At 26.2% G+C, this 13,359-nt stretch overlaps 1 protein-coding gene across 1 annotated transcript; it reads left to right on the forward strand.

Annotated features, from left to right (window-relative positions):
• The first annotated feature begins 1,743 nt into the window (after positions 1 to 1,743).
• Positions 1,744 to 8,357, forward strand: LOC132924838 (52 kDa repressor of the inhibitor of the protein kinase-like). Its single transcript, XM_060989280.1, has 3 exons — positions 1,744 to 1,756; positions 7,090 to 7,215; positions 7,411 to 8,357. Exons 1-3 carry the CDS (start codon positions 1,744 to 1,746, stop codon positions 8,355 to 8,357), a joined length of 1,086 nt encoding a protein of 361 aa, XP_060845263.1.
• Positions 8,358 to 13,359: the final 5,002 nt, after the last annotated feature.

Here is a 13,359-nt window from a genome sequence, read left to right on the forward strand (position 1 = left end):
TTAACTCGGCTTTTTTTTTACTCATACGCACATTCGATACAGGCACATAGCTATCACATAGAAAAAATCGAACAGACTGAATTATCTAAACGAGATTTTCATGCCACGAAATAAAAATCGACGATAGCCACCATAGAGTATATTGATTGTCACAAACCTTATCGCGTAGTATTGAACTATTATGTATATATTATATGTGTATCTAACATAATAACAAAATTTTAAAATAAAACATTATCATTTATCATTGTTATACTATATTTTCTATAATAATGTGTAATTTAATATTGATTTATTATTGAAAAAATATTTTTTTTTGGGGGGGGCTTAAGTCCCAAAGCCCCCCTTGGGTGCGCCACTGTAATAATATATTTATAATTAAAACAAAATAACAAATGTATACAAAATATTACATACACTTACTCTGTATACCTAAATAATAAAAATAATTAAATATATTGTATTGTATTTTATAGGTACTATTTAATAAACAATAATGAAAAATACTAATTATAAGGTCGCAATTAATATTTATATAAGGATTTTTAAAACTAATTGTAAATAACCTAATTAATAATACTATTCATACTACGATTCTATACTATTTATTACATTACATTTTTTTTATATATTGTTTATTAAATATAAATTGCGGAACAGCATTATTTGACATATTATGCAATAACTTTTGTTCTATTCAATGTATTTTATTTTTATTTAAATATTTATTTTTATTTATGAACGGTACAAGGTTTGTAAAGGGGGCAGCATTTTAAAATCTGCCCCCAGGTGCCATATTCGTTAACCCAGCACTGTGTATACATAGGGCTAATTTGGGGGGACTTAACCCCCCGCCAAACGAAAATTTGTATTTTAATTGATTTGCTAAATCCTTTATTAGTAATAAAAGTTAATTCAACATTTTCTATCAATTGAACTAAGTAAAGAGTTAACAAAAATTTAATATTACCTACTACTAATTTATTATTAACTCAAGTTAAGTTAGTTAAAAAAAAAGTATCTTGTTTTCACATAGGTAAAATTAAAATAATCAGTTCCTAAAATTATTCATGTTAGACCAAAGAACTATTATTATTGTATATATTCCAAACGGTAACTGTAGTTTACGATAACATTTACGACGATCTAGGACAAATGGACGTAGCCATTTGGACGTAGCCGTTTGGACGTGGCCGTTTGGACGTGGCCGTTTGGACGTGGGGACAATTGGACGTCAAAAAAATAAATATATTAATCAGTAAATACAATTAATAAGCTAGGTATTTATATTTTATATTTATTATTATACGTCAAAAATGGTTATAAAAATATTTAAAAGTACAAATTATTCATTATATAAAATATTAAAATTAAAAAAAACAATATCAAAAAATGTTATTTATACTAATTATATTTATTATAGTACGTAAAAATGTATATAAATCATATAAAAAAAATTATCTAAAATATCTAAAAAGTTGTTAAATGTCAATTATAATTATTTATATTAATTATATTATATCATTTTAATGTAGAGAAATATTTTGAGCGATTCCGAGTAAAATGATATTTTAGCTCTAGTCTCATAACTTTGAACAATTTTTAAAATACGTTTATCCGCGTCAATAAATTTCTTTAGTTTTTTGGGAGTACTCTTACCTGCTTCAAGTTGGTTGTAAGATACATCCTATCCAAATCCTATTTTCACTAGGCCCGCTATCGTCTAATAAATAATTTTCCGACATGCCTTCAGACGGTGAGTAAACCTTGTATGTATCTGGTATCTCTAGTGTTATCAAATCATTCGGTGCATTTGGTGCTGCGTGTATTTCATTTCGTTTTCTTCATACTATTTTTTTTAATGCTGGACCACGTTGAAGAGCTCCCTACATAGTTATAAAAAAATTAAACTAAAAAATTAAAATTAAGAAAAAAATAGGTAGTATCTAATAAGTACCTTCGATGCTTGTGATAATCCAAACAATGCATTCATTTATTACTGTAGATGTTGGCTCAATAGTTTCTATAGCACGTTTTTTAATATTGCATACTGCGATATTTGCTTCAATTTTAGCAGCGTCAGAGTCATGAGTATGATTGCTTATACGCTTAAGAATAATTAAGTCTGTTATACCAGTATGTACACGAGCCTTACATTCTCGTTTATACCTACATCGTCAAAACCGTTTTAAACCATCAGAACTAAAAGCGTCAAATGAGTACATGAAACCGTCATTCAAAAAAAATTTCACCATCGCGATTCGAGTTAATTAACGACATTTTACATGTACACTTTTATACAATGTGTACTCGACTATAACACGATTATAAGTGTGTATTGTCGTTTATTACTGTGTTTCGATAAAGTGTGTTAAAAACGGTTGTAATAACCAATAAGTTATACATTATTTTTATATGAAAGGTACCTATTGCCAAAACGATAAAATTCAATCTATAAATAATACGCGTATTATACGTAATATTCAATAATAAGCTATACTATTTGATATAATACGATAGCATTAGTTATATTATGAACATATAATATCAATGGTTTTATAATTTATAAATACCTAAGAATAAACCAGAACTATTAATTTTTAGTTTTTTTTTTGAAATTTTCTTTATATTTTATTTTTTACGTCCAATTGTCCCCATGTCCAAACGGCCACGTCCAAATGGCCACGTCCAAACGGCTACGGCCATTTGTCCCTATTCGCATTTACGATAACAAATTTTAAAACTTACGTTCGTTTTTTTTTTTCCTTTTTTTTTCCAACTTACTTACAAAGTTTTCAGGTTTGAAATAATTTACAAATTCTTCAGGTTTGTCTGTAATAGTAAATTTTTAAATTACAGTCACCCATACGGCCATACACATAAAATTCCATGTAATTTATGAAATGGAAATATGTTATTATGCACATTATTATTAATATATTATATTAAATCCATCTCATGTGCCACTGTTTAAAAATGTAAGCCATTTAACGAATTCTGCGGGTTATTTATTTAATATCCATAAAAAAAAACCCATTTACGTATAATAATATCATTAATTTTCGTGACATAGGTAAGAACATATTTTCATATTTCGCATGCTTTTTATGAATAATAGACTGAAAATGAACGGGCAAATGGTAGACAGATTATTTAGATAGCAGATAGTCTACAATATATTATGATGAATATATATAGGTAGGTTTTTCTTAACGTATTAGACTATACCAAATACCAAGACTCCTAAAGCATCCTGGATGCTGGTAATGTGGCTCTCGTCACTACTTCCTTACTAATCTAATAAATAAAATTATCTTTAGTCCATGCATGTAACGTTTTTTTTTTTGTAGTTCACTACTGATGAACGATTTCTTCTTGATCAGACGATAATAATAATATAATATGAACTATTTCATAGAAACGTCAAATAACCGAAATGGACTTTTACAAACTACATATAAGAATCAAGAATCATAAATTTATCCGTCTATGACCAATCACGATTATTCAAATCAAGACTGATGTTCTGAAGGCATGAACTACTAGTAATAATTATAGGTTATAGTGGTAAATACGAACAACAGCCAAGTCAATCGAAAATATAGTTCTGAGTTGTGTTACATAAGTAGTATTGGTAGTATATGCACCTCGAAATGACTAAATCAAATTTTTAAATTTGGTAATTTAAAGAGGGACTTTCAGAAGGATTTGTCGGGTTTATTTATTTGTTGAGTTTAAGACAGGATATTTCTATTTATTTTATTTTTTTACTAACAACATCGTTCGGGATATAATTAATAAATATACCTATTATTTAAAATATAAGTCCTAATACTAATAAATTAATATTTTTTAACTGATTTCCATAACATTTCCGTTGTTGAATAAATAATTACATTTTCTTAAAATAAATTTAAATGTGAACATTTTATTTATGTCTCTTTAAGATATGTCATTTGATTATGACGTACTTAAGTACTTTTAATTTATAGAAATTGAATAACTTACTATTAAGCATAATAATAGAGTAGTTTATATATCCTTCATCGTCTAAAATAATATATTATAAGTTAATTTATAATTAAGTTGAATGCTCATTAGGTTAAAGCGAAAATTTGATTAAATACAACTACTATATAATACATAAACCTAATTTATCTGAATAACATAGATATAGATACAAGTTATACAATATTTGAAACAATAAAATATCATTTTAACAAATATGTGTGATTCAAAAGTTGCAGCCAGTGTCAGAATCTTATACCTAGGTACTTACTTTCAAGTCCAGATTCTTTTAGAGCATCTGTTAGTTAAATTCAGGCGTTATAAATATGATATTGACAAACATAATACTCGTATATATTGGAAAAAAGTATTTTTAAATAAATATTAGTCTTCAAATAATTAATGTTTTTAGAGAAAATAATAAGTTCCTAAATATATGTGAAGATTTGAGGTACATAGGAGAAAGTTAACTTCACGTGAGTGAATAAAGGTAGGTATTTCAGAAAAAAAGTCAGATAAGTATAATAAATATAGTTTTTTTTTAAATTTTGAATTCAATTTTATTACATAAATTACATTGACCTTATTTTATAAATTACATAAAGGTATACAGACAGTGTAATATATAATGATATATTTATCGTGTTCAAATTGTATAAATCAATTTTACAATGGAAAATTTGATACTTTTACGTCCCTTAGCAATACTTACCATAGCAAACTAAATAAAATAACAAACTATAATTACATATATTTAAATTGTAATATATCGTCGCTATTTTAGTCGATTTCGTAAAAAAATAAATTTCATATGCTCATAACATTTTTCTATATTGACGCTTATTGAAGAACCTTATATTGGGTTTTTTAAGCTTAGGTATAAATTACAAACATTTTATGAATTTTTAAATTCAAAATTCCTTGCAAATTTTCGCGATTTTGAAATATTTCGTAAACATTTGAACTTTAAATGCTTATAAACAATAATTGTGACTAATTATTTTTTTAACTACGATAAGCACAACTTATAATAAACCTCGTATTAAATTTTAAAGATATTTGGAATGCAATTTTTTTTATAAAAAACATTGAATTAAATAAAAATATAAAATACTAGTAATCCCTGTCATTATGAGTCTTTAAAAAAAAAACATGATTATGATATATTCATTATTTTCGGAGATATCGCAATGTGTAAACTCTCGAGAACATCACTGCATCATACTTTATTACGATAATGTGACAAGAAAAATTTACATATATTATTATAATGTTATATTATAATACTCACAAGATACATTCAAATAACAATAATTACAACAAGAATAGAACATTACGGGTACTGAATATTGTGTGTGTGAGAGTGAGACCAACTGTTACTCCTGTGCCCGCGACCTACTTAAATTATTTTTAATTTACGTTGCGGCGTCGGTGACAACAAAAAACTTACAAGTATACGTCTTTTACAAAAAAAAAATATATGTATATATGTATTATGTATATCTAGCCATTATATTTAACACAATCAACGGTATTTTGAAAATTGAATGAATTACTGACGCATTGCATTAAACTTCATAGGCATGAATACAATACGTCAAGCACCTTATTATATAAGGTATATTATATAAGAGGACGTCATATCTGCATGTGTAGGCTAACAGCATAAAATTCAATCTGCTAAACGCAAATTTGCTGTCTTACGTTCGTAAGACAGAGACAACACGTGCGGGTATGACGTCCTCATAAAAGCTGGATTTTATACAGAAGATCTATCACACATTATAAGTTTTATTGTAAAATACAATCAATCCGTTCAAAATCTAAAATAAATTGTGGCTATGCGTGCATACAAATAATACAATTTTTGGCAGTTATCATACAAAATAATAATAGTAAAATGATTGCGATTTGTGCCCACGATTTCTGATAAAACTAGTTGAAAAAACGTTGATTATTCCACCAATATGGTGGTTTTAATACAGGAATAAAAATATTGCATAATCATGATAATTTGATATCATATAATGGCGACCGTGGATGTACGTCGTGAGCACACGTATGTCCTACGTATATGGCAGAGCAGATGTATATAAAATAATAATAATTTGCGATCGGCGTATAACACATTAATAACACGGTTAAATTAAACTACGATTATACAGGGTGTCCCGTTAGGATTTACGCATTGCGATGTCTCTTAAAATAGAGTATAGAGTACAAATACTATAAGCATTTCATATTTTAAATTAATTTAATGTTTTGGTAAAAAAAGTTTAAAAAAAATCGAAGATAGACATTTTTGTAGTTAATTTTTCAGAAAATTTTGACATTTCAACATTTTATTTTCATTAATCTCATGATTTTTAGTATTTTTCCTAGTTTCGAGAAACGAATTAGAAATTATTTAATACCATATAGATAAATACCAGTGTTATTAAACATGTTGCCCACAGGCTCTTTCCTATATATAATGATATGAAATGATTTTTAAAACTAAAAAAATATTATCCAAAACGTGATGACAGACAAAAAAAAAACAAAAAAAAAAGACATCATTGTAAAATCAATATATTTAACACTCCGTTCAGAATCAAAAATCAATTTACCTATTAAAATATAAATATTTTTAAATATACATATGTATTTTTTTATTATTACTATTCTACTACATATCTCAATAAACATTTTTACGGTTTATCGGTAACGATGTTAAGGTTTTCGAAACGTACTTTTAAATGAAAAAATAAATAAAAATGTTTAGTATTGATACATACACATTTTTTTTGTATATAGTACAACAATTTAGAAGTATAGCGCAGTGGCGTAGCTGAGGGGGGGCCATGGGTGTATGCCCCCCCCTTGAAATTTTATTTTAAAACTAATAAATCTAATGAAAATATTTTAGTTGCATGTCCTACTAAAAAAAGTAAAACATTAGAAAATGATGAAAAAAACAAATTGATGATAATCAACATCCCATTAATGGTAGGTATAATTTTAATTTTCATATTTTAGTAGGTACCTATTTCAGATATTTATTTTATTATACTATTATTTTTATGCCTTTTTACGTTTCAGAAGAATTAGATATTGGAAATTTGTTTGGATTAAATAAAGATGACCATACTAAAGCTTCCTTGTTAAAACGTTCAAATGTGCCAGATGAACATTTTATTTACCCATTTTCTATTCACAACAAAAATGGTAAACAACTTAAGCGTTATTTAAGAAAAAATCACTTTGAACAATTTACATGGCTTGAATATTCAAGATCAAAAAATGGATTATTTTGTAAGTACTGTGTACTTTTCCTAACATCTGAGCATGGCGGTCGAAGGGCTACAGAAAAATTGAAACGACTTATTACTGAGCCGTTAAACTAGTTTGCCAAATTATTAGGAAAAGATGGGCTATTAGAAACACATCAAAATAATGACTATCATAAAAATTGTGTTCAATTTTCTTTCGATTTTCAAAAAACTTTTTCAAACCCAAATAAAGTTGTAATTAACATAATTGATACTGAACGTATGAAACAAATTAAAGAAAATAGAGAGCGCTTAGTACCAATAATTGAGAGTATCATGTTCTTAGGACGCCAAAATATTGCTTTAAGAGGACATAAAGATTATGGTATACTTTCTTCTGAACCTCATTCATCAGAAACTGTTATTAATGAAGGCAACTTCCGAGAAATTTTAAAGTTTAAAATTTTATCAGGTGACAAAACTCTTGAAAATCATTTAAAAAATAATAATGCAAAAGCAACTTATATAAGTCCCACAATTCAAAATGAATTAATAGAGTGTATTAGAAAAGAAATTATATTTAAAATCATTAAAGATATTGAACAGGCTAAGTACTACAGTATTATATTCGATGAAACAACTGATGTCTCAACAGTCTCTCAAATGAGTTTAAGTATCAGATATATTTACTCTGGAAAAGTTTTTGAAAGATTTGTTACATTTATTGATTGTCATTCATCTATGGACAATGACAATGAAGACAGCGATGAAGTAGATTTAAACCAGATAGAACCAAAATTGACTGGAGAATTTCTTGGTGATATAGTTATACAAATGATGTCCAAACTTGGCTTAAAATTTGATAATTGTGTAGGTATTTCTACTGATGGCTGTGCAGTGATGGTTTCTACTATAGTTGGGGCTGTTCAGCGTATTCAACAGTCAACAAAAAATGCAATTCATTGTCCTTGCAATAATCATGCTCTGAATCTATCAATTTCAAAGTCATCTACAGTTCAATCCATTCGTAACTGTATTGGTATCATGGAACAAGTTATATCTTTTTTTAACGCATCAGCTAAACGCAATTTCATTTAAAAAAAAATGCTCAAAAAACAATTTGTAAGTATTTGTCAGACCAGGTGGATGGAAAGGCATGATAGTGTGTTGAATTTTAAAATGTCATTACCTGAGGTTATTAATGCACTTACATCTATACCAAAATGGGATGATATAGTATCATCTTCTAAAGCCAAAACCCTTTTGTTTTCAATTTCAAACTGTGAATTTATAATTTCTCTCTACTCATTATTATCTGTATTAGCTGTGACGTATCACGCAAGTAAGACACTACAAGGAAAAAACCAAGATATATTAACTTCTTTTGAAGTCATTGAAAATATAATTTCAATTCTTAAGAACAACCGTTCAGATTGTGATACTAACTTTCAAACTATTTTTAATGAATGCAAAGATCTGATGGAAGAACTAGATATAGATATAAAAATACCAAGGATTGCTGGTAAACAGAACAATAGATCAAATCCACCCAATGTAAATAGTTGTGAACAGTTTTACAAAATTACTATTTTCATTCCATTATTAGACGGTATTATTAATGACATGTGTAGAAGATTTGGAAATCATGAAAACCAGACACTTAAAGCTATAACCAAATTAGTTCCTAAGCATTTAGTAAAGTTGACGAACAACGAAAGGAAAGAAATACTTAATGAAATAAAAAATAAATATTCATTTTATAAAGATATCACAGATGTGCTGTTTGAGTCAGAAATAGAATTGTGGTATACCAAATGGATCCATTACAAAGGTGGTAATGGTCTACCATCAAATATCATAGAAGTAATTGATGAGTGTTCTGATATGGTTTACCCTAATATTAGTTCTTTGCTTCACATTCTTGCTTCTTTGCCAATTAGTGTAGCAACTGCTGAACGCAGCTTTTCCACTTTGCGCAGGTAAAATATTTAAGCTATTTATTTTTGTTAAATTTCCCTAATGCTTTATTATTAGACTTTAAACTACAAACTTTTAGAACTATAAACTACTGCTTCAATATTCTTTAGTTAAGACTATGTTATTTACTAAGATAATTATTAAACATTTATTTAGTAGTTAGTTATTCTTATTACTTATTATTCATAAAATATTCACTACTTATAATTAATAATTATGCATATTTATTTATATAATATATTATAAATAAATAAATTGCTTAAATTCGATTTTGCTTTTACCTAGGCTTTTACGCTGTTGCATGATGCTTTGTTTTAGATTAAAAACTTGGTCAAGAGCAAAGATGGGTGAGGAACGACTAACTGGTTTGGCTTTATTAAATATCCATAGAGATATTGAAGTGGACGTTGAATCAATCATAGATCAATTTTCAAGAGTAAAAAATATATCTATATTACTATGAAAATTGTTGTAAATATTTTTTTTCTGATTTGTTGTACTGCCGCGGTAAGAGTGTTACATGACTTTAGAATTTAATATAATATGTATATCATACATTTTTTTTTATAACAGCAAATAAATGGTAAGCAATTAATTAAACATTAATGTACGGTTAAAAATAATTAATGGAAACTTTTGAATTCCTCACAATATTTTGTGGACTTGTGGTGTATTACAATTTTTAAATAACCCCCCCCCCCTTGATTGAGTTCCAGCTACGCCACTGGTATAGCGTATAAAAATATATTTAAATGAATTTACCAATATTGTCTTACGTTTGAAAATGATTTTTATGTGTAATGTTATAACTTATAACGTGTTATTTTATTTTACTTACATTATCTACTATTTATTATCTTTTACTTACTTTTATAATCTAATAAAATAAAATGTATTAAATGTAATTATGTATACATTAGACATCATACGATTAATTATTGATTATTTTGTAGCAATATATCATTGTAATTTATAATAACAGTATAAGGTCAGTTAATAATTTAAAATTTAATAAATAAATTACATAAAATATAGTAATATGAATGTTAGTGAATATCACTTTCATATTTTAATTTGAATATAAAATTACATAATCATTGTTATATTTGTTACCTTTATCGTTAGCACCACTAAAATGTATTATATGTATCACTGCCAATGACAACGTTATTAAACCTTTATAAGAAATCATAGTTTTTGTTGAGATATCTATAAAAAACGTGCATACATATTGCGTTGCGTAGGTAGAATGTCATTATTTTTTGAATTGGTACGATGTTAAATTTGGTTTTTATTAATTATATAACAACTAAGAACACATTACAAAAATAATTTATTAAATCATTGTTTGTTTTTAAAAACTCACATATGTACAAAGATGGCACACTTTTATGGTTCGCATATTTTTTTTGGTTTTCTACACAATAAACTATTGAAAAATACTTCAATCTTAATCTTTGATTGTGGTTTCTGATATCAAATTAGATATAGTTACTACATCTATGAAGTCAAAAATTTATGCAACAAAATTACACTTTTTCTAAAAGTGAACTGCGGTAATTTATGTTATATATATAATTTATATAGATACTAAATAATGTACATACCGATACGATAACATATATAGGTATATATGATAAATAGGTAAATAGGTATATATGATACATATATATAGAATATACCTATACGTTATTATGTACATTACTATACATTATCGTTTAATTAATATGTCACGTTGAATACAAATTTGTCAGGAAGATCCAAATTTATTTTTAAGTTCTAACGCAATATTCTAAATATTGACTCCTTCACAAGTAAAAGATTATTATTTATTACAAGTGATAATTCTACTTAGTACGTGTTGGCTGTGTCGTTTAATATTTTATTTAATATGGAACTTACAAAAATGTTTAGCCAAAACGACAAACAATTTTAAATTTAAATTTAAATATAATTTTAAAAAAATGGTTATTCAAACGGAATAAATATTATATATATATATAATACATTTCCTCAGTCTGAATAATGTATCTTATCGGTTTTGTCGCAGATTGTTTAATATTAATTTTTTATTTTTACCACATTTTACATATCGAATTTTAGAAAAGGTGCAATTTTGTCGTAATTATAACCATCTCCCAAAAATAAAAGGCTTTAAAATTGATTTATAAAGACAGTGACTATATATAAAATCACTATAAAAAAGTAATATCATGTTTTGTAATGTCTACCTATAGGTATACTATTGTAACATTTAGAAAAAATTTTATACTATTTTAAACATTCCTCCTACAGTCCTACATTCGTATCATTACGTTTACGTATTATTATGACACTACTCAGAGGCGTAGGTATACTCTAGATTATTTATGGAGAAATTATTTGTAATAATCTGACATGAAAAAAATATTGATTAATAAAAAATAGGATTGGGTCGGGAATTGAAAAAAAATGAATATTATGCAGCATATAAGCATATTATTATACAACTATATTAACTAATAAGCACTTTTGATATTATTAAATACATGTTATTAATGTTTTTAAATTATTATAAAAGTAAATTTAATCTCTACCTACGTTGTGCTAATTATTTTGAAAATTTGTATTGGATCAACAATGAAGTCCCTATGTTATTTAAAATGGCTAACCCAGTTAGATGACTTAGATGCTCTTAATTTTTAAAATATTAAATATAGGTAATTTAAGAATAAAAAATCACCTGGAAGGCTGGAAACTATTCGGAGTGAACACATTTAGGTACAATAATATAAATGCAGTGTTGGTCTGGCTCATGACTGGGCCCCTGGTTAACTAATTTCGAATGGGCCCCCTACAAACTTAATTTTAACTTAAACGAAAAAAAATTTAACTGTCATTTAATAAAATATTAAGACTATTTTATACATAATTAATAATAAAATACATAATAATTAGGTCGTTTTTTTCAATATAATTTAATTAATTTAATTAATTCTTTACCACGTTCACTTAAAATATTTTCATAATAAATAAAAGCATGAACCACATCAACTATACGTACAACGCGTGTAATTATACTGAAAAATACTACGAATTTATAAAACGGATAATATTTGTCTAAATTGTATTTTATCTTCATCAAATAATAACATAATATATGAAGAACAGAAAAAAAGTCTCGGGGAAATAATTATTGTTGGTACTTATTAATAATTAATTATAATTAGGGCACGGATGTTGTTGCATTTGCAACTTTATTTTCTACTTTTTCAATATATTGATAAGTACGTTTTAAATGCCTGTCATGTAAGTATGAACTAAAATCTAAAAATTTTAAGTGCAATTTTTTGCAATTTTTGGATTTGTATTGAAATTTTATTGAATTTACTCATTTATATACAACTATTTTAGTTATACCTATAGGCTATAGTCGACACTCAACTGTCGTATCATCTATGTTATCTTATAAAATAAACATAATTTCAATTTGGTAGGTATTAAGAGGATTACCTTATACCCACATGTGTTGTCTATGTCTTACTAATGTAGATCATAGCAAATTTGCGTTTAGCAGATTGAATTTTATGCTGTTAGCCTTAATATTAGAGTCAAATTACCTATTATCAAACTTAAAGGTTATAATATTATCTAGGGCATCTCATATGCTTTTATTGATATTTTAATTTTTAAGCGAGTTACGAGCATTTTAAAGTTTTAATATTTTACATAACCATAACTCACTTAAAAATTAAGATATCAACAAAAGCCTATAATATGTTCTAGATAATTTGCATTTGAACGAAAATTTGCTACGATCTACATTAGTTAGACAGAGATAACATAATATGCGGGTATAACGTCCTCTTAATACAGCACAAAAATAATTTGTAAAATATGACTTTAACAATTATTACGCGGTATATTGTTATAATTTGATCTTCTGCAGCTACTTCGAATAGAATACTGAATTATTTATAGGTACTTATATTTTTGATAGAATTTTATACATAATTAATAATAAAATACATAATAATTAGGTCGTTTTTTTCAATGCCTTTGTCAATATAATTATAAATATAAAAATGTAAACCAACATTGTTACTTAACAATTTTACAAATGAAATACAAAATTTGAATTAAA

Source organism: Rhopalosiphum padi, chromosome 3, assembly GCF_020882245.1.
Source record: "Rhopalosiphum padi isolate XX-2018 chromosome 3, ASM2088224v1, whole genome shotgun sequence".
Lineage (NCBI taxonomy): Eukaryota > Metazoa > Arthropoda > Insecta > Hemiptera > Aphididae > Rhopalosiphum > Rhopalosiphum padi.